Genomic DNA, 24,823 nt, shown 5'->3' with positions numbered 1-24,823 from the left:
TGTGCACTTTGCATGTCCTCCACCCAGGACTGGGTGGGGAACATGCCCAGGTCCCCATTCCCTGGCTGAGCGTCGAACTGCGATGCTCAGACCAATCACAACGGTGCATTGTAACACTGTGATTGGCTCAAGGGGGCCTGGCTGCTTACCAATCACAATGCTGCAATGCCTGGGTGCTTCCTGGGTGCTCTGGCACCCAGGAAGCCACCCGCAAACACCACCAGCTGATTTGATCCACCAAGAAATCAGCTTTCAAGAGTCGACTCGACTACAATGCCCATAACAGCAAGGAACTATTCAATATCGTCAAAGAATTCACCAACCCAACGCAGCCTCAAACGACATCACCCCCTCCCAAGACCTCTGCGACTCGTTATCCTCCTTCTTCTACAACAAAATTGCCGACATACATAACAGCTTCGAAAACAATACCAACGAACAATCCTACCCACCCCCCTCAGAACCTATACCGCCCTCCAACAATCTCAACGCCTGGAACCCAATCACCACCGAAGACACCATCCGCATTATGATGTCCATCCATTCTGGCTCGCCAACCGACCCATGTCCCCACTACATCTTTAACAAAGCAGACTCCATCATCGCACCCCACCTCCGTGATATTATCAACTGTTCCTTCAACTCTGCTACCTTCCCAGAAAGCTGGAAACATGCCGAAGTCAGCGCCCTCCTGAAGAAACCCACAGCAGACCCCTCCGAACTCAAAAAGTACCGCCCAATATCCCTCCTCCCTTTCCCGGCAAAAGTCATTGAGAAAGCTGTCAATAGCCAACTCGCCGCCTTCCTCGAAGACAACTCCCTCGATCCCTCACAGAACGGCTTTCGAGCCAAACACAGCACCGAAACCGCCCTCATCGCAGCCACAGACGACATCCGAACATCATCTCCTACGCTGACGATACCCAGCTGATCCTTTCCCTCACCAAAGACCCTAACTCCGCCAAAACCAATCTTCACGAAGGTATGAAAGAAGTTGCCGATTGGATGGAAACCAGCGCCTAAAACTTAACACAGACAAAACGGAGGTGCTCATCCTAGGATCATCCCCCTCTGCCTGGGACGACTCATGGTGGCCTTCGGCTCTGGGCACAGCACCCACACCCACAGATCACGCACGCAACCTGGGCTTCATCCTAGATTCCTCACTCTCAATGACCAGACAAGTCAACGCCGTCTCATCCTCCTGCTTCAACGTACTTCGTATGCTCAAAAAAATCTTCCGTTAGATCCCCTCCGAAACAAGAAAAACTGTCACCCACGCACTAGTCACGAGTCGACTGGACTACGGAAACGCCCTCTACGCCGGAATTACAGCCAAATTACTGAAAAAACTCCAACGTATCCAAAACGCATCAGCGAGACTCATTTTGGACATCCCTCGCCAAAATCACATTACCGGCCACCTGAAAGACCTCCACTGGCTCCCCATCAACAAGAGAATAATATTCTGTCTCCTCACCCACGCACACAAGGCCCTCTACAAGCTAGGGCCCGAATGCCTCAACACTCGACTATCCTTCTACACACCCACCCGCCAATTAAGATCCTCCGATCAAGGCCTCGCCGCAATCCCGCGCATCCAAAGATCCACCATGGGAGGTAGATCCTTCTCCTACTTGGCGGCCAAGACCTGGAACTCAATCCCCACCCACCTCCGCCTTACACAGAACCACATCTCCTTCAGAAAAGAACTTAAAACCTGGCTATTCGATAAATAATGAACCCCTTCCCCAAGCGCCTTGAGACCCTCTGGGTGAGTAGTGCGCTATATAAATTCTGGAACTTGAACTTGAACTCTGTTCCGGAAACGATGCAGAGAGAGGGAAAATCGGTGAGGAGGTATGGTTTTTTTCTTCTTTATCCCCTCTCATGGCTGCCCGCCACACCCCGATCTGTGCCAGCTGACGCTGAACACTACTCCACTCTGACATGCCAGTCCGCTCTACGACACCCTGTGCCACTCCACTCTACTACATGCCACTTTACATCACTCTACAGCACTTCTCCCTACACCACTCTGGCACTTTACTCCACTCCACTTTGCTCCACTCTATCCCTCTTTTCTCTGACACTCTACTCCTTGCCGATTCACTTTACTATTGTCTACTCCACTCTATGCCACTCCATGACACTCCGCTCTATCTTATTCCATTCTATCCCCCTTCACTCTACAACACACTACGCCACCTCATGATATTCCATTCCTCTGTACTCGACTAACTTTTAGCATTGCTGAAGAGCAGCCATGCAGATGTGCAATGGTTAAAGCACATTGGCAAAGCAAATAGCTCTTGCAAAGACAGGACATATTGGATTTGCCAATGTGTGTAATTATTTAAACTATACTTCATTGACTTTGCTAGCCCACGACGCCATCCCTCTCCCCAACGAAGTCAAAATGAATGAAGCAAAATTGTATTCCCAAAGAGAAGCAGAAGAGTTACAATAACAAAGGACAGTGACACCCAAACGATTTGCTCTAGGTGCTAGATTCATCCATCATATGATTGATTGATTGATTGATTGATTTTAAAACTTATATAGCGCTTACTGTCACCCCACGGGTATCCTGGCGCTTTCGACTAAAAACTGAGTCACGATTAAATAGGTTACATCAGCCCTTACCTGTATAAAGGATTCCTACTAGGTTTTGGGGAAAAGCCAGGTCTTCAGGTTCCTGCGAAATTCCAGCAGGGCGCTGATCTGTCTAAGGCTCTGGGGAAGTCCATTCCACAGCCGAGCGCCAGCTACGCTAAATGCTCTACCTCCCAACCTGGCCCGTTTGAACCTGGGCACCGTGAGTAGTGAGGCACTAGATGATCGCAGTTGCCTGGAGGGTTGATACCTAGAGAACCTTTCCTGCAAAGGGACTGGCCCTAACTCATGTATCGCTTTAAAAACCAGACACAGGGACTTGTATCCGAACCGAAGATTATAGATCAATCACAAGAGGCAAAAGCGGTTTACTTTTCAAGACAGAGGTAGGTAACGATGCTGTGCCTTGAGAATATCTACATGAAACCAATCATAATCACACGAGAAGATACTAAGATACTTTTCAGGAAGCAATGTATATCCATTTAGTCGAATGAAAGAAATTGTATTTAGCCTGCAATAACAATGATACAAGTGCTGAGTGAAATGGGTGAATGTTGAGCATAATGCAAAAGACACAAATGATGGACAGATTGCAGAACAAATCAAAACGTTCACCCCCCCCCCCGGAGATCTGAGTTAAATCCATTGTTGTTTTTCTCAAAATGCCACCCCAGTTTAGACCCAGTCATTTGCAAATCAGTCTTGACCCTGTTCCTCGTGGCAACAGTCCAGCCCGAACTGCTAAGCCAGGTCCTCCCTGGAACAGAAGCAAGCATCCTGGGACCGGTTTCCGTATTTCATCCCTCATCGTCCAGGCTATCTTGAATCCAGTTGCACAGTGAGCAAGGGACCCATGTCTCGGCTGACCCGGCGCACTTAGGGCGAGAAAGCAAAAGAGACACATATTTTGATGAATTATATCTGTGATTTTGTATAAAACAGTGTTGCGCTTTGTCACATGTCTCACTTATTTCATGTTGTTTTATATATGTGACAGCTATGTACAATATGAATGAATATTCATAAACAACATGAAAAATGTATATTTATATATTGAAAAAGATTTTCTTGTGGTGTGTTTTGACTCTCATTCAATGTTAAAACAAGTGACAAACATCGGTACGTTAATTTATCGTGCATTCGCATGGGAATAATTCCTGTGTATGCTAAGCAATTGTATTACCCAACAGAACTCAGTGTAGATTATATTGCATATACCCAGGTTCTGAGGGACACAGGGATACCCCAGTATCTCTAGTGTTTTAATAATGGTCCGGTATCAGGCTGAAGTATGGTAGTCCGAGATGTGGTGTTGAATTAATGGGGACATACCTTATGAACATGGCAGTTAACTCCTTAAGGAGGAACAAGTGTACTGACAACCTTGCTGTAGATGGTGCATCCACCACTTTTGGATCTATCGTGGATAGAAACTTTTTTAGGTTTAAATCACAAAAGAAAAAAATAGCAAACTGTAATATTATTTACCATTCCTCTAGCGAACATCTTAAACCCAACTTTGTGTATCGCAGCGCAATGTTTCTCGTTTCGTCAGAATAAGGCTAGCAGCAGTGTTGACTGTGACGGGATCTTACCCAGGTTACACGCGAAGATCTGTGCAGATGGCACACAAAACACTAAGCTTTCTGACTAGGTTATCCTTATTACTGCAGTCACATAAAATTGGACATCCTGTTCACTTGGATGCGGTGCTGAAGCTTCACAGTCTAGCAAACTCCCATCTGAGCGCGACTCGGTGTAAGCCAGAGCCTCCATGATAATACACCGACAGGGCACATACACCACTCTCAGTGACGGTCTGTGCGTGCAGTAGGGGGGGGGCTAGGCCCCTGACACTCTAAAAAAACAAATCCACACTCTACCAACCATACGGAACCAGCATTGCTGTTTTCTCGAACACTCTGAGATCGTGAGGGGCAGAAAAGCGCTATAAAAAGCCAATATAGTAGGTAGGGGAATGCTATGATTACGTACGGTAATCCCCATTACTCTTAGTCCTACTCGTCCTCGACCCAGTCATCACTCATGAGGTATTCCACACGACAGGAAACAAAACAGGAAACGCTTTCTGACTCCACCCACCCTCCTGTCAGGTGCTATAATACACCTCACCACCAGAAGCAAATCCTGATGTACCAAGCACCAAAGGCCTGGAAAGGGAGGGCGGGCGGGTCGTATGACTGGGTCGAGGACGAGTAGGACTAAGAGTAATGGGGATTACCGTACGTAATCATAGCATTACCTCTACGTCCCTCGTCCTCGACCCAGTCATCACTCATGAGGCATACCAAAGCAACCCCACAAAGGCCTTTGGCACACCACAAATAGAAACAGAACAGACACCAAGGCGTGCAGCAAGACACAGTGTAATAACAAACAGAAATAAACTGAATCACACAGATGGGGGGATCCCCACAGCTTGCAACACACCAGAACCAAAATTAGGGCGGCCAGACAGAGCACAAGTCAAGCGAAAATGTCGCACAAAAGTGGACTCGGACGCCCAGGGACCCGCCCTACAGATCACCTCAAGGGGAACCCCACGGAAAGCAGCCCAGGAAGCAGACACACCCCTGGCAGATCTCGCCTGAACCCCAGACGGGCAAGGCAAACTAGAGCCCTGGTAAGCCAACAAGATCACAGCCCAGATCCAGCGACCCAAAGTAAGACGAGAGGCAGCCTTACCCCTACCAGCCAAACCAAAGGTCATAAAGAGGGAGTCAGAAGACCGAAACCCAGCAGAACGACCAATCATAAACAGACAACGCCCTCCTCACATCCAAAGAATGTAGCAGGACATCAGAAGGAGAGGAAGGAGAAGGACAGAGAGAAGGAAGAATCAACTCCTGGGAGGAATGGAAACGTGAACGAATCTTAGGCATAAAACCGGGGTCCAAGGAAAGGACCACAGCGTCATCCAGAAACCACAAAAAAAAAAAAAAAAAAAGGGGGGGAGAACAACGTAAAGCCGTAAGCTCACCCAACCTCCGAGCAGATGTAACAGCCACCAAAAAAGCAACCATGAAAGACAGGAATTACAACTCCACGGACTCCAAAGGCTCAAAGGGAGGGGACTGCAAGGCACCCAGAACCAAAGAGAGAACCCAAGGAGGAACCGGAGAGCGGACAGAAGGAGCAGAAAGAGAGAAATTCCCAAACAGACGGGAAGCGCGGCAGGATCCACGGAGGGGCCACCGCCAGACGCAACAGCAGAGGGAACCAGGAGCGGCGAGGCCAAAAAGGGAGAACAGCCACCACCCGAGCCCCCACCCGCTGAACCTACAGCAAGAAGCAGGGATCAGAGGAAAAGGGGGGAAAGGCATAGAGGAACCAAGGAGGCCAAAGGACAGACAAGGCATCCACTCCCCAAGCCCCCGACTCCGGAGACCAGGAGCAGAACAGGGGAAGCAGGGCATCGGTCCGGGAGGCAAACAGGTCCAGCACAGGAGTCCCGAACCTCCGACAGAGCAAGCGGAAAATCCGAGGGGCCAGACACAGGGAGAGGGAGGACGGGAACCTCCGACTCAAGGAAACCGCAACCACGGTGTCCACATCCCGAAATGCAGAGCAGAGAGGCCCACCAGATGACACCCGGCCCAACTCGCAACCGCACGGGCCACCAAGCTCAGGGAAAGGCAGCGGGAACTGCCCTGGTGGTAGACGTAGGCCACGGTCACAGTGTCGCCTGACCTCACCAACACGTTGCACCCCAGAAGACGATCCTTGAAAAGGCGGAGAGCCCTCTCCACCGCAGACAGCTCCCTCCAAAACGAAGAAAGGCGGGACTCCGAAGGAAGCCAGCGGGCCTGCACCGCCCAAGGGCCCAGAGACGCACCCCAACCGGAAGCGCTGGCATCCTGTCGTCAACACCAAGGGGGTGAGGGCGGAACCACATGCCCTCCGACAGATGCGAAGAATCCAGCCACCACTGGAGAGCAGACACCAACTCCGGAAACACAGGCACAGGAATCGAGAAGTCCCGGACAGGAAAGGGCACCCACCACCGAATATGCCACAACAGAGGCCGAAGATGAACCCGGGCCCAGGGAACCGTGAACACAGTGGCAGACATGTGGCCCTGAACCACCAGCCATTGCAGGAGAGGAGCAGAATCCCGGGAAAGCAACCTCCTCAGCAACAAATGAAGATGCAGAATCCCGGAATCTGGGAGAAAGACCGTGCCCCGCACAGATCCGAACACCGCCCCAATGAAGGTTCTCCGAGTAGCAGGGTCCAGGCGACTCTTCGGTAGATGGACCAGGAAACCATGATCCCCGAGCGTACGCACGGTCAAGGAAAGGTGGCGAGACACGACCTCCGGAGACGGAGCCTGCAGCAGCCAATCGTCCAGGCATGGAAACACGGACACCCCCAGGAGATGGAGATGAGCCACCAAGGGAGCAGCCACCATGGTGAACACCCTGGGGGCGGACCGGAGACCGAAGGGAAGGACGCAGAACTGCCAGAGACGACCCTGCAGGCAGAAGCGCAGGAACTGCCGATCCACCAACGCCATCGGAACATGAAGGTAGGCATCCTGGAGATCCAGCGAGGTGAACACCCAACCCACCCGGATCAGGGGAATCACCATCGGCAAAGTTTCCATCATGAATGGGATCTTCCGTACAAACAAGCACAGGGCCCGAAGATTGACGACAACACGGAAGCCCCCCCGTGATCTCCGGAACCACAAACACGATGGAAAAGTCCCCAACCCACGTTCCAGGGGGGGGACCGGGACAATCGCCCTCTCGACGAACAGCAACTGAACACCCTCCTGCAACGCCAGACGGCGAGACGGGTCCGAAGGCAAAGGAGTCACCACCACACCCGAGGGAGGAGGAGGAGACAGGAAAACCATCCGGTAACCCCGAGAAGGAACATCCAGCACCCACTGGTCGGAGGTCGCCAGCAGCCAAGCATGGAGGAAACAGCCGCAGTCTCCCACCAACCGCGGGCTGACCACCAGCGAGAACGGGCACCGGACCGGCGTAGTCAGGAACGAGGAGCGCCAGACCCACCACCCGGATGGGGCTTCTCCTGGAAATGCCTAGGAAAGGTCCTACGAGCACCACGCCGGCCCCGAAACGAAGACTGCTGAAAACCTGGAAGGCCGGCGAAAGGACCCGGCTTTCGAGAAGGAGGACCCCTTAAGAGAAGGGGCAGGATGGAAGGACAACGAATGCTTCCTCTTCATAAAGACTCTATGGAGCATGTCCTCCAGGGCGTCCCCAAAAAGAAGAGTACCAGAAAACGGCAACCTCAAAGCCACAGAACGCTGAGCAGCAACCGAATCCCAACCACGCAGCAGCAAATTCCGATGGGCAGCCACAGAGGAACCACAAGACAGAGCAGAAGCCCTGACCGAGTCAAAGGCAACGTCCGAAAGGAACTCCAACTGGCGTGCCATAGACTCCAGCAACTCTGGACAAGTGCCCCCCTCCTGCATAGTAGAAAACAAAGTCTTGAAGACAGCCAACAAAGACTGCGGAACACAAGCACCATACACACCCCACCGAAGAGCCAGGTGAGAGCCAGCATAGGACTCCATAAGAGCAGAGTCAATCTTCTTATCCACCCCATCCTTCAGGATATTATCATCAGCCAAGGAAGGGCGACCCACCAGAGAAGCAACAATAGAATCCACCTGTACCGAATCAGGCAGGGCAACCTCCGAAACCTGCAACGGATAAAGCTCCGACATGAACCTGGGCAGAGAAATATGGACCGGGTCCTTCCACTCCTTAAAGAGGACATCCATGACAAAGGGGTGGACAGGCATGGAAGAAGACACAGGCTTCCGAAACAGCGGCAGAACAGAGTCCTGGGAGGTGCTGGGCACAGAGACCTCTGGAAACCCATATTCTCCCCAATACGACAAAGGAGAACAGGCATCAGGTCCTTGGAAATGCACTTGCCTCGCAGCTCCGCTGCGCCGAAAGAGGACTCATCAGAGGATGCAGAGGACGAAATATCCGAATACAGGGGAGCAGCAGCCTCAGAGCGACCCCCAGAACCCATACTGGAAGCCACGAGTTCAGACAGCGTCTCCAAAACTAGGCGCTGCAGAAGCTTAGAGTCACCCAAACTGCCACTCCGAGCAGCAGGGGCAGAATCACCACCAACAGAGGAGGAGGAAGAAGATCGAACAGGAGAGACATGCTTTCTCATCCCGTGATGCTTCCCCCTAGCAAAGCAGCAATACACGAGTCACAGCAACCCAGTAGACAGAGCAGACGTGAGACACCCAGCGGAGCCACAAGCAGCCGAAGGAATCGAAGAACAGCAGAATCCCGCCAAATAAAACGAAGAAACACACACCCATCAGCTGAGCCACAGAGAGGAACAGTCGAGGAAGAAGGAGGGGGAAGGAGGGGCCGAGCAGCGGCCGACGAATGAAACAGCAAAGCAATCGATGACATCACCTCCATCCACCAATCAGGACGGAAGACAAGCAACCCGGAGCCTACCCGGGTGCTAGCACAGGCAAATGAGGGACAGAATCCAGGACCGGCCTCCCAGCCGACTTCCGCACTTCCCGGAGCCTCCAGCCCCCCCGCAGCCGAGGAACGGACATCCAGAAACGAGCTCCGAGGCAGAAACTGAGCTCCGAGGGAGAAACGGCCCGCCAAGTAACGGACATCCAGAAAGGGCACCGAGGCAGGAACGCCTCCCCCCCCCCGTCCCAGGGGGCGATCGTACCCAGCAGAAATAACACCGGCATAGAAATGGCCGGGGCGCGAGGAGCCGCGGCGCGCCTCACAGGCACACCCATCCAGCGGAGCCCCTCCTGCAACAGGCAAATCCGACGAAACACGAGCAAAGCCGGTGAAAGGTCCGAACACCGGACTCAGGGACAAAGGACCACAGCCGCATGCGAGAAGCCATAGCCACGCACCCAGCGACCAGCCAGCACAGTGAAAGGCAGAAATCCCCGGGGACCCGAGAGGCCCCGCAACCCAGGTCCCCAGCAATCCAGGAAAGCACAGGAAGCCCAGCAGCCCGGTTTCCACATCCCACGGAGGTCCACGAGCACCCCCAATGCCCAGCAAAGGAGGAAACCACAGGACAGGCGTAGCAGGTAAGAGCCCGGCACTCACCCAAGCGTCTCCCATCAGAATCCAACCGACAGGAAACAAAACAGGATTTGCTTCTGGTGGTGAGGTGTATTATAGCACCTGACAGGAGGGTGGGTGGAGTCAGAAAGCGTTTCCTGTTTTGTTTCCTGTCGTGTGGAATACCTCATGAGTGATGACTGGGTCGAGGACGAGGGACGTAGAGGTAATGGATGAGCATATGAAATTGCCCTGAGTGTCACCCAGTTATTTGAATTGAAATGTAGAAGTGCAGCTACTCACTAGTTTGAGTACGTTTGTTTCTGAGAAGTGCTGATACTCTCCCACTGAATGTATTGCAGTAGTGCTGAGAAGTGCAGGTACTCAGTACCGGAGGGTACCTGCCCATTTAAAGCACTCGTGCCACCCCTGCTCGTTGTACAGTTTCGGTGCCTCTCTCCCGTCACTCCTCTGGCGTTCCGCTTCAGGGCGCTAGGGTCAGCTGTAACCTGTCCTCTCTGGTGTTTCTAAACTCAGCTGCTTCTTGATTTGTAGTTCTCTGATGCGATGCTGGACCCGAGAGTCTGTGATCTGACGGTGACCCCATACCATGAGTTTTCCATCAGTGAGGCCTGTGCAGCTTGGAGGGGGAGCGGAAGTATGAGTGACGCTGCCCTCTATGGCACGCCTGGGGCAGGGTTTGTACTGCTGTCAGCCCTGCTCCGGGGACAGTGACCGCCATACATAGGACAGGCCGCAGCAGGACCTGTGCTGCTGAGGGGGAGGGGCAGTCGTCTGGGCGGTGACCCCACCCGCAGGGCACCCCCTGGGCAGGTCCTGTCTGCTGCTGCAAGTGTTGCGGGGCAGAGTTCCGGTCACTGACCCACCCCCGCAGACTGGGTGGGCCGGGCCTGCGCTGGCAACGGCCCTGCAGCAGGTGTCTGGAGCTCAGACTGACAGACACTGACTCTTTGGAGCAGGCATGGACGAGCCGGGCAATGGCAGCAAACAGAAGGGTCAGTTCAGGAGCCGAGAGCTCTTCAGGACTCAGAGGAAGGAGTCTGAGGTGAGCCGAGAGCCTGCACGGGGGGCGTCCCCAGGGGGTCCGGGAGCAGGCAGGCTACAGGTGGCGCTGGACTAGGCGCCCCCGTGATGACGCCACACACAGGCCTCATGCAGAGGGCAGGCCAGGCAGGAGGCACCCGAGGGCTCCCCGTGGCAAGGCTCAGAGTAGAGATAGGGAAGCTGGCACAATGACCCACGGAAAAGAGGGCCTTTTGAAAGATGTGTGGGGCAGGGATAATAACTGCACTGCTATGGAGGGTGCCCTTGGATTGATGTGGCGGTGAGACGGCTTCCGTCATACTCTGCTGTTTTCCTGTAATGTACTCCTTCCATGTGTGTTTGGGATCTATCTATTGTGTTATACTGTGTCCAGTTATCCTTTTATGATATGTTATTAAACTCTGCTATGCTAATACATTCCTGTACATTTACACTATGCTGTGCTATAATACCGTGCTCTATGTTTCATGTTGCAGTGTTAGGTCATGCTCTGACATACTGTGCTTTTTTAATGCCAGGCTGGGCTATCTCATGTCGTGCTGTTGGGTTCTGGGGGATTTATGGAGCCCCTTGCTTAGTTTTATAGATGTGCGCCTTTTATTCGGGGTTCAGCCACTTGAAGCGAACACGTCTCGCTGGAGGATCGATGTATCAAAAACCTACCACCGCCCGTGTCACAGGGAGGACCCGAATAGCCTGTCCTGAGGCTTGGTGTTCACAAATGAAACAAAGGAAGTCGGGGACATTTCAGAAAGTGTAGAAGACTTGGCGATTTGCAATGTAAATGAAAATAAAGTTCCCCCTTTCGTTAGACCACGTCACATTACTCGTAACGTGCTTGATTGAGTGCAGTCCACCTTCTATAACTAGTCATGGTGTATCAATGATGGCCTCTTAAAATAAAACCGCATATTTCACGGATTCACTTCAGGGGTGGCCGACTGAGGGTCTGTTGCTGCAGTTCAAACCTCTCGACATGCGAGTTTCGCTCACTTCTCTGCAGCCGGCCATGAATCTCCTGAGCTGTCTTTGCGGCCTGCCATGTGCTCTTCTGTGGTGGTGACACAGTTGCGCCATAAATACCCAAAGGGGCCGGCGAGCTGATGCTTTGGGTAAAGCAGTCGGCTCGCTTTAGTTTGTAGTGTCTATTTTTAGCCTCTCGGCACCGCATGCTGATGTTTCGCTCCTTCCGGGAATGCCACTGACAGAATTAGGCCCCAATGGCTGCTCACGCGGGCGGGCCGCTCTGGAAACTCGTGCCCACGTGCCACTCGTGTTTGTAGGTCAGAGGACACGGCCCTGCATGGACGGGTCCTACTCCCCCGCCCCCTTCTAGTTCTACCACTGGAAGAGGTGCGTGCTCACTCACTCACTGGCGGCCCTCGCGGGCAGCACGTGCTGCACTTCACCGGAGTGTTGTATAATCATCATCAAAATCGCACGAGGTTCGAGGCCGGGGAAGTGTTTGGGAATAGTGCTGCTCACACATTGTTTTTCCTTTCAATGAGTCATTAGACAAGTTTAACTGCTGCTTCTCATATTCATTTGGTAAAGGACGCCGTTTGCAGGTTTTCCAAGAAGAGTAGGCTATCTGCCCTGTCACCCACTGGGCTGTTTAACCTGTGATTGCCTGGAAGAACAAGCATTGGCAATGCCAATAGGTCTCTCCTGTGTGGGAGCTATGGACTTTGACGCTGTCTTTTCGGCATGTTGTATAGCATAGCTCAAAGTTAGTGGCATGTGGTAGAGTAGGGTGAAGCAGAGTGGCGTAGAGTTGAGTGTCATAGGGTAGAGGAACATAGGGTAGTGTGGTATAGAGTGAGGTCTCAAAGAATGGCATAGAAGTAGCGTATAGTAGGGTGATGCTAAGTGCAGTGGCATAGAGTAAGAGTGGCATACAGTGGAGTGGCATAGAGTGGAGTGATATAGAGTAGAGGGGAGTGGAATAGAGTGGAGGGATGTAGAGTTGCATCAAGTGGAGTGATGTAAAGTGGAGTAGCGTAGAGTAGTACAGTTGTGGGTGTTAGTAACTGAAGTGTCAATAGAGACGGTAGCAACTTAAATAAGAAGCTATATGTCTCTGTTAAAAGTAGGAATGCATATAGCTTCTTATTGAAGTTGCTACCGTCTCTATTGACACTTCAGTTACTTACACCCACAACTGTACTACTCTACGCTACTCCACTTTACATCACTCCACTTGATGCAACTCTATATCCCTCCACTCTATTCTACTCCCCTCTACTCTATAAAATACCGAAACGCTTCTAAAATAAAATAAAAATAGTGAGTTGCAAAAAGACGATGGAGAGCAAAGATGACTAAGAATACACGATTGGTCCATGCTCCAAGGAGGAGCTAATTCAAGAAAGGATGGGAAACCTAAGGAAGCAAAGCAACTGAAAGATTGCAAATGAGGGTGCCAACGAAAATAACTAATGGGATGCAGAGTGTGAGTTGTAAGACCTTTGAGTTGTAAACAGTATGTCTCACAGCACAGGGCATGCGCTGTGTAGGTGAGGCCTAACAACTGGCCCAGCAGACCATAAAGCAGGCCCACAAACAGCCACAAATCTGTCCCACACCTTGACCTCTCAGACCAGCCCTTCTGATACTGCCGAATTGTCCTATAATCTAGTCCGATTGTGTGATTATTTGGAATGACAAGACATTTACAAATCGGCGCTGCTTCTTCTACAACACGTCTGCCCTTGCGCTCTGTAGAAAGAGTTCTACTCTACCTGCCACAGTAGGTACCGTTTTTCTCCTAAGACACTGCTGCACAACTCTATGAGAAGTTTACTCCCTCAGTCGATCTAATCTTGGATCACTAATGAATAGCCACTGGTCAGTATTACTAATATTTGCCTTCATATGCATCCTGAAGGAAGCCCTTGCTGGGGTTGTGCCGAAATTTTAAAGTACAACAGTTCAACACTGTTTTACAATATTTGGAGAACTTTTTACTTTCCCTAAATGTATCCAGGATTAGAGTTGAAAAAGTGTATACTAATTTTAGGCTTTTTCTTTTGGAAAGGTGGTCTTTCGCCAGATATTGTAGGATTGCACTTCGAATAGTATGTTAATTGTCCTAGCATAGGCAAGTCCTTTGCTTCCCTGGGAATGAAGCCCACAGGCCAGCGCAGTCTGGGAAAGGGTGGGGAATCCCTGGTATCCAGCTAGCACTACCTAAACTACACTGTACTCTGGGAGATGTCAGGATATGCTGCCTTTGCCTAGTGAAGTTAAACCTTTACAGCAGAAAACATTTTCTCTATATAGATATGAGGTACTCTTTGTATAGACATTAGTGTGGGGCCCTGTATAGTCTTTTTGACCTGGGCCCCACAAAACCTCTGACACGCCTGACTACACTGTAATTCATGTATGTTTTACCTAGTGCCAGACGTGCAGTAGTTTTTAACACCAGTAAGATTATTTTCTGATATTCGAAGGGACCCTCTTTCTATTGCCCGTATTTTCCAAACACTCTTGTTTGATCTCAAATAACATCAAGGATAAGCCTGGGTGAAACTTTTCCAAACTACTTTGCTAGCAGTAACAATTCTTTTTTGATATTCTTGCACTGTGTCAAATTCAGGAGAGGAAAAATAAGTCTGTTACCAAAAACGAGTGCTGGTCATTAGTCAGCCTGGTATTGGGCAACTCTGTCAACTGCGAGCACCGCTGAATGGGTGACATTGTCAACTGGCACCACACGGAATATGGGCTTCGAAGAAAAACACTGATCACATGCACTTTACTGTTCTTTACAAACTAAGCACTGTTTCAGATTTTAATATTATTCGGATATGTATGGTGAATAATGGAAGTGCCGTAGAGATCATTGTGCAATCACTAATCACAAATTTTAATTGTCAGACAATAGCTCGGGGGATTAAAGCACCTGCTCCGGAGCACTGCTTGAAAACAGCAATTCAAAGGTTCACAGCTGCATTTGATATATCAGGGGTCATGGTGCTTGTTCAGAATGGGGGTTGGGAGCACACCGCCTCACAGTTCCAGCACAGTTCGACCCTACTTTGAAGTAAGTTTGAACTGTGTACTGCATTTACCAGGATACAAATGGGCGAACTGTGCTGGGACTGTGAGGCAGTGTGCTCCCAACCCCCATTCTGTTTAAAAGGCTCCCTTGAGCCAGCAAGCTGACGAGCATTGGAGATGCACCTGTGTGCCTGTGAGTGGTACTGTGACCTGAGAGGAACTTGGCAGCATTTCCAGCAACCCCAGATGATTTTTCTTTGCTTTCTAAAACTGCTGCTCTCTACTGATGAAGGGCTCAACCCAGAAACACGTGTCTAGAGATATACAGCAATGTCAGCACCAACTTTGGTGAAAAACTCCAGCTATTTTTGAAGTAAGTTTGAACTTTGTACTGCATTTACCAGGATGCAAAGGGGCGAACTGTGCTGGGACTGTGAGGCAGTGTGCTCCCAACCCCCATTCTGTCATGGTGCTTGTTGCAGGATTCCTTTGTAATCTCACAAATTAAATTCCTGGTAAAATAGCTCAGTCGTCCTTGTGCCTACTGCGAGCATCTGTATGAAGCTTTACAGGTAAATGTTAGTCTTTGCAGACTTTAATTCGATCTAGTGTTCATCCAAGTTTGATCATGTGGCCACCATTTAGTTGGGTAGTAATTAACATGTAGCAACTGAGCCGAGCAAGGAAAAACTGACTTTGTTACTAGGAACAGGTTTCAGCGCTTTGGCCATTGTAGTCCTGGCTCTGAAAGCAGAAGGAGTCGACATAGCGCTGCATGGTGACACAACAACCGTGTGTAGCCAGCTATGGCTGGCGAAGCCTTAAACCTAGAGTCCCTCTTGACAAAGTAGAAAGGTTCCCACAGGGCACTGACTCGTGCGCCCATCCATCGCACTGCAAAATAGGGGGTAATTCCTCCCGCTTCCCCATGAGTTATCCAACTTTCAACATTATACTCCATTAGTTCACTGTTCCTTATTCCCTTCTTCTTCCTTCATTTCAATCAATACGGAGACAGCATAATTACACCGTAGTTCTTATTATTCATTTTCAAATGCCTCTTGTGTGCCCATCCAGGCCTTCAACAGCGGCACGTGAAGGTCGAACATCATCCAAAGTAGACTCATTAGTGTTACACCCAATACATTTCGAGCCAGAAGGCTCTTCGTCAGGGGTTGCTGCAACAAATAAAAGGATCAACTCAACTGACTGTACAGTACTGACTTATTACATGCTACAATAGTGTCATAATACCCAAATGTGCCCCCATTAGCCTCTACTCCCCACCCTTCTCCCTCAAAAACACGTGTACCCAAACTGAGTAAAAAGACCGCTAGCCACTATTTACTCCCCTGCTGAACAAAAAGTCCTCACTAACATTAAATTCTGCTAAACAGAGACCCCAAAACCCATGTACCACACCCCTTGCCCCTCACACTCGCCCATATTCTAATACAAACCTAACCTCAGTACTCCTGTGCACTCACCTCCCCCTATTTTACAGTGCGACGGATGGGTGCTCGAGTCAGTGCCCTGTGGGAGACTTGAATATAAGCTGGGACTTGGGACGGTTCTCAGCATCCGTAAACGCACGCGGTCATGAATACAATTTTTATTAATGATTAATTTAAAGGGACGGTGTGTATTCTCACAATCACTTTGTCTGTCGCTGAAAAAGTAGAAGAGTTGCCATGGGCTGCCACTAGTGAACTCGTTGCCAAAATGAATATATGTACAATTGTGCAAAAGCCTTTCACAATGTATCACAGACCTTGTAAGTCAACACTGACATTGTGACTGCTTTGCTCTAAGTGCATTGCTTTTCCATGACCTCTCCTTAGACTCCCAAATATTACATATGCATATAAAGTGATTTGACTGTCCCCTTCCTCCAGCCACTCAAATTCTTGGACTCAGTTGCCTTTTGTGCATGCTTACGTTATGCATGCGCAATGAAAGAAATGCATTTCGGGCACAAGTTTGAGCAAGTAGACTACGAACTTATAAATTAAGTGCAACAAGTACACTTCCAAAATATGCTTTTCTGAAGTCCTACAGAGACAAACATCCCACTAAGAATCAGACCCACTGCTCCAATATGGAATGCGATTTGGAACAAGCAAGTTGTTGTGAACGCTTTGTTGCATCCTTTGTACAAGCATTGGCAAAGTCGAGACCTGAAAAATGAAACCACTTCTACAAAATTGAAAGGATACATTGCATTAAATATAAGAACATATGTTTCCAACTGTATAAAAGCAAATGTTTTAAAGGTTATAATCTACAAGACAGTTGGAGGTCCATGGCGGGGCGAACTCTCTTGACCTTGGTAGCTTTCGAATTAAAACAAGTAACTAATATGTGGATGTTGGAACATGGGTGCCGCAATAATGGATCAGCACGAGAAGTAAACAGTACATAAGCAATCACACGCTGTTATGAAATAAAATAAATGTCTTGCCAAAGACACATTTGTAAATGGCAGTTCATAAAAAATCTGATGTGTAAGCAGATCGGACGGCCCCCGGTCGTCCTCCGCACACGCCCACCGTGACGCATGGAAAAGGATGAAAAATGACATCTTGTGCAGAAAATACCTGGAGTTTTGATTAGAAAATGGTGTTAATTGAAGCGAAGTCTACCAGTCTTCTGTGGCGATGACTTCTACTCTCCATCGTGGGCCTGGGATGAGAGTGAACTGGGATTGGGGACGGAGCTCCAGGAGGAAGGCGGAGGCTGGCCAAGGGAAGGGGCCGAGGAGACAGCGGCCTTTGGTGCACCTACTGCTTTCGGGACAGCTCCACATTCCTTCGCTGTTTGAGCTCTAACACTAGCCGTAGCCAAGGCTGAGGGCAGCTGTTGGCCGGGTGCACAGAGTTGCGGATCGGCCACAGCCTGTCATTAGAAGGCAAGAATTCAGAAAAGGTAAAAAAGCACTATGACCAGCTTTTTTAAGGTCGAGCCTAGACAGCGTTTGCGCTGTCTGGAAGATCTGTTGTATGTAGTTTGTGGGCACTGGAGATCAGTCCCAGGACTAATCTGCGTCTACTTTTGCTTAGGGACTATTTTTTCTGTTCAACTGTCTCTACTTAATAATAATAATTAAGTAAGTTTATAAAGCGCATGGTTATACTAGACTAGTGTGTCCCCGCGCTACGGTACAGACCTAGCAGCACCCCCAAAAATTACCGACATTACACACCCCTCCCGGATAACACAGCCTTGGTCTAAACTACGGGAAAAAGATGGGTTTTCAACTCCTTGCGGAACGCCACCTCTGAAGCCTCCAGCCAGAGCCTCCACGGAAGTCTGTTCCACTGCTGTGCCACCAAAAAGCGAAAGGAACGGCCTCCCATCCTTGCTCTTCTGATGTTAGGAACACTAACCTGCCCCATCCCCCTGGATCTTAGTTGCCAGGTGGGATTATACAGGGTTAGCAGGTTGTGGAGATAGATGGGCCCCTTCCCCTGTATGATCCGGTGGCTGACACAGAGGGCATTGAACAGGATTCGTTCCTTAATCGGCAGCCAATGCAGAGTGCCCAGGGCCCTCTTAGAAGGGGCTCTCTTAGGCAACATCAGAACCAGGCATGCAGCCGCGTTCTGAATACGATGCACTTGGATTAGCTCCCAGATAAAAGACATTCCCATAGTCCAGCCTCGATGTCACTAAGGCATGGACCATGGTTTTCCTGGTTGTGGTAGGTCCAAGGTCTTCCTGAGTCCCCGCAGGATTCCAAAACATGTAGCTGCAACTCGTCTTGTGTGGTGCTCGAACGAGAGCTTGGTATCAAACCATATCCCTAGATTCCTAACTTGTTCGCTAGGCATGGGTATAGGACCCAGCATCTGTGGCCACCAAGCCGATGTCCACACTGATGAAGCCTTCCCTATGAGCATCACCTCCGTTTTATTTCCATTCAATTTGAGGCAGTTATTGGCCATCCAGGACGCCAATTCCTGCAGACATGTTGTAACTGTCATAATAGAAAACGCCCAATAGAGGTCATTAAAATACCAGAATTGCTTTCTGCTTGTTCAACTGCCACTATTTAACTGTCTTGATAGAAAACGACCAGTAGAGGTCAATAAAATACTAGAATTGCTTCCTGCTTAAGGACTTTCTTTTTTAGGTCTCGGCAACGAGAACTATTGTCGCCTAGTAAGCTAGCAAGGGACTACAGAGAGGTGGACGAGCCGACCAGGGTCTGTGGACGCGCACAAAGGCAGGCAGGCAGGCAGGCATGCGCCAGACACACACACAGACAGACAGACACACGCACGCATGCATGCATGCACACACACACACACACACACACACTCTCACACTCTCTCTCTCTCTGCCGCCCCCCCCCCCACTCACCGGGCTCTTTCCCTCCGCATCGGGTCAGTCACGGCAGAAGGCAGACTCGTGTCTTCTCCGGCGATCTTCAGCTGATGTGCACGCCCACGCTGCGTCGTGCGCGCCCACCACGCTGTTTCGCGCCCGTTGATCCTCAGCTTGTGATTACTACTCCTTCTAACCCGGATTCTAAACTACTATTTCTTGGTTCTCTAACTCCACTCTGTTGATTCCTAACAAACTGATACTCAGCACATTTCACAGTCTCGCTTTTGCTTCTCATAAATACAATAAGATTATTTTAAGCAATGTCTACCCTTCTTTTGGTTCTGTGCCTATTATGCTTCTGACTATAGAGTTTTAGAAAGTGTGGTGGAAGATTCAATGATATCAGCGGCGTGCACAGTGCAGAGTGAGTGTGCAGAGTGCAGAGTAGTGAGTGCAGAGGAGTGAGTGCAGAGGAGTGAGTGCAGAGGAGTGAGTGCAGAGGAGTGAGTGCAGAGGAGTGAGTGCAGAGGAGTGAGTGTGCAGAGTAGTGAGTGTGCAGAGTAATGAGTGCTGAGTAGTGAGTGCAGAGTAGTGAGTGCAGAGTAGTGAGTGCAGAGTAGTGAGTGCAGAGTAGTGAGTGCAGAGTAGTGAGTGCACTACTCTGCACTCACTACTCTGCACTCACTACGTGCAGAGTAGTGAGTGCAGAGTAGTGAGTGCAGAGTGAGTGTGCAGAGTAGTGAGTGCAGAGTAGTGAATGCACTACTCTGCACTCACTACTCTGCACTCACTACTCTGCAGAGTAGTGAGTGCAGAGTAGTGAGTGCAGAGTAGTGAGTGCAGAGTAGTGAGTGCAGAGTAGTGAGTAGTGAGTGCAGAGTAGTGAGTGCAGAGTAGTGAGTGCAGAGTAGTGAGTAGTGAGTTCAGAGTAGTGAGTGCAGAGTAGTGAGTAGTGAGTGCAGAGTAGTGAGTGCAGAGTAGTGAGTAGTGAGTGCAGAGTAGTGAGTGCAGAGTGCAGAGTAGTGCAGGTGAGTGCAGTGCAGTGCAGGTGAGTGCAGTGCAGTGCAGGTGAGTGCAGTGCAGGTGAGTGCAGTGGAGTGCAGGTGAGTGCAGTGGAGTGGAGTGCAGGTGAGTGCAGTGCAGGTGAGTGCAGTGCAGTGCAGTGCAGTGCAGGTGAGTGCAGTGCAGGTGAGTGCAGTGCAGGTGAGTGCAGTGGAGTGCAGGTGAGTGCAGTGGAGTGCAGTGGAGTGCAGGTCAGTGCAGTGGAGTGCAGGTCAGTGCAGGTGAGTGCAGTGCAGTGCAGGTGAGTGCAGTGCAGGTGAGTGCAGTGCAGGTGAGTGCAGTGCAGGTGAGTGCAGTGCAGTGCAGGTGAGTGCAGTGCAGGTGAGTGCAGTGCAGGTGAGTGCAGTGCAGGTGAGTGCAGTGCAGTGCAGGTGAGTGCAGTGCAGGTGAGTGCAGTGCAGGTGAGTGCAGTGCAGGTGAGTGCAGTGCAGTGCAGGTGAGTGCAGTGCAGTGCAGGTGAGTGCAGGTGAGTGCAGTGCAGGTGAGTGCAGTGCAGGTGAGTGCAGAGCAGGTGAGTGCAGTGCAGTGCAGGTGAGTGCAGTGCAGTGCAGTACAGGTGAGTGCAGTGCAGGTGAGTGCAGTGCAGTGCAGGTGAGTGCAGTGCAGGTGAGTGCAGTGCAGGTGAGTGCAGTGCAGGTGAGTGCAGTGCAGTGCAGGTGAGTGCAGTGCAGTGCAGGTGAGTGCAGTGGAGTGCAGTGCAGGTGAGTGCAGTGCAGTGCAGGGGAGTGCAGTGCAGTGCAGGTGAGTGCAGTGCAGGTGAGTGCAGTGCAGTGCAGGTGAGTGCAGTGCAGTGCAGGTGAGTGCAGAGCAGGTGAGTGCAGTGCAGTGCAGGTGAGTGCAGTGCAGTACAGGTGAGTGCAGTGCAGGTGAGTGCAGTGCAGTGCAGGTGAGTGCAGTGCAGGTGAGTGCAGTGCAGGTGAGTGCAGTGCAGGTGAGTGCAGTGCAGGTGAATGCAGTGCAGGTGAGTGTAGTGCAGTGCAGGTGAGTGCAGTGCAGTGTAGGTGAGTGCAGTGTAGGTGAGTGCAGTGCAGTGCAGGTGAGTGCAGTGCAGGTGAGTGCAGTGCAGTGCAGGTGAGTGCAGTGCAGGTGAGTGGAGTGCAGGTGAGTGCAGTGCAGTGCAGGTGAGTGCAGTGCTGGTGAGTGCGGTGCTGGTGAGTGCGGTGCAGGTGAGTGCGGTGCAGGTGAGTGCGGTGCAGGTGCGTGCGGTGCAGGTGAGTGCGGTGCAGGTGAGTGCAGTGCAGGTGAGTGCAGTGCAGTGCAGGTGAGTGCAGTGCTGGTGAGTGCAGTGCTGGTGAGTGCAGTGCAGTGCAGTGCAGGTGAGTGCAGTGCAGGTGAGTGCAGTGCAGGTGAGTGCAGTGCAGTGCAGGTGAGTGCAGTGCAGTGCAGGTGAGTGCAGTGCAGGTGAGTGCAGTGCAGTGCAGGTGAGTGCAGTGCAGGTGAGTGCAGTGCAGGTGAGTGCGGTGCAGGTGAGTGCAGTGCAGGTGAGTGCAGTGCAGGTGAGTGCGGTGCAGGTGAGTGCAGTGCAGGTGAGTGCAGTGCAGTGCAGGTGAGTGCAGTGCAGGTGAGTGCAGTGCTGGTGAGTGCAGTGCTGGTGAGTGCAGTGCAGTGCAGTGCAGGTGAGTGCAGTGCAGGTGAGTGCAGTGCAGGTGAGTGCAGTGCAGGTGAGTGCAGTGCAGTGCAGGTGAGTGCAGTGCAGGTGAGTGCAGTGCAGGTGAGTGCAGTGCAGGTGAGTGCAGTGCAGTGCAGGTGAGTGCAGTGCAGGTGAGTGCAGTGCAGGTGAGTGCAGTGCAGGTGAGTGCAGGTGAGTGCAGTGCAGGTGAGTGCAGTGCAGGTGAGTGCAGTGCAGTGCAGGTGAGTGCAGTGCAGGTGAGTGCAGTGCAGGTGAGTGCAGTGCAGGTGAGTGCAGTGCAGGTGAGTGGAGTGCAGTGCAGTGCAGGTGAGTGCAGTGCAGGTGAGTGCAGTGCAGGTGAGTGCAGTGCAGGTGAGTGCAGTGCAGTGCAGGTGAGTGCAGTGCAGGTGAGTGCAGTGCAGTGCAGGTGAGTGCAGTGCAGGTGAGTGCAGTGCAGTGCAAGTGAGTGCAGGTGAGTGCAGTGCAGTGCAGGTGAGTGCAGGTGAGTGCAGTGCAGTTCAGGTGAGTGCAGTGCAGTGCAGGTGAGTGCAGTGCAGTGCAGGTGAGTGCAGTGCAGTGCAGGTTAGTGCAGTGCAGTGCAGGTGAGTGCAGTGCAGTGCAGGTGAGTGCAGTGCAGGTGAGTGCAGTGCAGTGCAGGTGAGTGCAGTGCAGTGCAGGTGAGTGCAGTGCAGGTGAGTGCAGTGCAGGTGAGTGCAGTGCAGGTGAGTGCAGTGCAGGTGAGTGCAGTGCAGTGCAGGTGAGTGCAGTGCAGGCGAGTGCAGTGCAGGTGAGTGCAGTGCAGTGCAGGTGAGTGCAGTGCAGTGCAGGTGAGTGCAGGTGAGTGCAGTGCAGTTCAGGTGAGTGCAGTGCAGTGCAGGTGAGTGCAGTGCAGTGCAGTGCAGGTTAGTGCAGTGCAGTGCAGGTGAGTGCAGTGCAGTGCAGGTGAGTGCAGTGCAGTGCAGGTGAGTGCAGGTGAGTGCAGTGCAGTTCAGGTGAGTGCAGTGCAGTTCAGGTGAGTGCAGTGCAGTGCAGGTGAGTGCAGTGCAGGTGAGTGCAGTGCAGTGCAGGTTAGTGCAGTGCATGTGAGTGCAGTGCAGGTGAGTGCAGTGCAGTGCAGGTGAGTGCAGTGCAGTGCAGGTGAGTGCAGTGCAGTGCAGGTGAGTGCAGTGCAGTGCAGGTGAGTGCAGTGCAGGTGAGTGTAGTGCAGGTGAGTGCAGGTGAGTGCAGTGCAGGTGAGTGCAGTGCAGTGCAGGTGAGTGCAGTGCAGGTGAGTGCAGTGCAGGTGAGTGCAGGTGAGTGCAGTGCAGGTGAGTGCAGGTGAGTGCAGTGCAGGTGAGTGCAGTGCAGTGCAGGTGAGTGCAGTTGAGTGCAGAGTGGTGTGTATTGACAATGTAAATGACAATGCCATTTATTTATGATTTAAAGAAAAAAAAAGAAATGTCATGAGCAATGCCAATAGCTCTACCTTTAATGATGCCGAGACCATTGCATTGTAAATGCTTGTTTTATTTTTCTGGCAAATGCCTCTAACTTTCTTGATACAAAACGACCAGCTGGGTTCAGTAAAATACCAGAATCACTTTGGTAATCCCTAGATTCCAGGCCATAGAAACTTGTCTTCCACGAGCACCCATAGACAAAACTATTTTTTTCAAATCTTGTATTTTCAGTGATATGACCACCGAAACCCCCAATTTTATATTAAAAACAGAGCTATGCACTGTACCATTTCCCGCTGATAGGCAATATTTCTCTCCCTGTGTTCCCATACCTGGCGTGTTGCGCAGTTTGGTGCTTACTTTCCCTCCATGTTAAAGAACAGAAGGTGTTTCAGCACCCAGGCTAATGTGCTGCATAGCTAAATACATATACGGCTCCAAAGGCGAGACCGATTGCAGTGCAAATGCTTGTTTTTTATTATGGTGAGTGGAGAGCCAACATGAAAACGAGAGTGAGGGGCAACATTGAAAATAGGTGGAAGGGAAGAAGTAATTGTGACAATAGGAGGAAGGAAGGAAGGGAGCAGATGAACAGGGCAGAACCAACTACAAAATATGCACTCTGTAGAGTTCGTCAAGCAAAGGAAAAAAATAGCTCCCAAAAGTGCAAGCAGAGTAAGGACTCTACTACTTGGGAAGTGCCAATGGCATAGCTGCCCAACAGGGTGAACAGGATTCAAGCGATTGAAATAGACAATGAAGCCAACTAATGGTAAGTAATGTGTGGCCTCCAAGTTCACTAACTGTAAAGAAAATGTCTCGAAGAGACAGCGCATACGCTGTCTAGCCAAGACCTGAACACAAGCAGAAAGTCCGTAACTAAATGTTATTTTGCATTTCACAACTATGCACTTTGGCATATAGTACCATCATCTGTTTTCTGTCTTTCAATGAGCAGCATTATGCATTATGGGGCTTGTAGTATTACCTTTAAAAGTTTCTTCATGCACTTATAACCCTAGCATACAATGAGCTGGTGACTAAAATGACAGAATAGGGCACTTGTCAGTTACGTCTTAAAATTTTACAAAGTTGCCGGCTCCATAAAAAAAAAAAAGCTTGTTTCACACGTAAATTCAAAAGTAAACTCTGTGCACATATTTTGTGAGGGTTTACTCTCTCAGTCATATTATGCATTAAAATAAGCATTGGAAAAGTGAATCTTTTTAGTAGAAAGTTCTACGAGCTTCACTGAACAATAAAGAAACAACATGTATAGCAGCAGCGCAACCTTCCATAACACAAGTAAATAGTTAACAGGTGGAATTAGCAGTCTGAACAAGATTCTGTCACCCAATATAAGACAGGTACAATACGGATAACTAGCACACTAAAGAGGGAGTGAGAGGAGTTAAAGACTGTTGTACGATTTCCATAAACTTAGAAGAGATACAAAACTCCTGGTAGAAAGAGCGAAATCTGTTATGGCATTAACATACATTCATGTAATCCTATAGGATAATTAACACTCACCTACCTAGTGTGGTGTGTTTTATTAGTGGACTCCATACCTTGCACTGGGAAGCATTTAAGAGTACTACTGATCACTGGTTTTAAGT

At 50.5% G+C, this 24,823-nt stretch overlaps 1 protein-coding gene across 2 annotated transcripts in view; it reads left to right on the top strand.

Moving 5' to 3' along the window:
- Positions 1-24,823, top strand: part of STRIP2 (striatin interacting protein 2) — a 189,267-nt gene that overhangs the window by 16,080 nt on the left and 148,364 nt on the right. Inside the window, exon 1 of one of the 2 annotated variants that reach the window (XM_078677638.1) lies at positions 10,562-10,761. The exons of the other annotated variant lie outside the window; for it this stretch is intronic. Coding sequence (XP_078533764.1) covers positions 10,678-10,761 — 84 coding nt within the window. The 5' untranslated portion in view covers positions 10,562-10,677. Of the gene's footprint in view, positions 1-10,561; positions 10,762-24,823 lie in introns of those variants that run through there. 2 annotated transcript variants of the gene reach the window in all.

Source organism: Lissotriton helveticus, chromosome 1_1 (assembly GCF_964261635.1).
Source record: "Lissotriton helveticus chromosome 1_1, aLisHel1.1, whole genome shotgun sequence".
Classification (NCBI taxonomy): Eukaryota; Metazoa; Chordata; class Amphibia; order Caudata; family Salamandridae; genus Lissotriton; species Lissotriton helveticus.
Note: the sequence above shows the minus strand (reverse complement) of the source record. Positions and strands in the feature narration are given on the sequence as shown.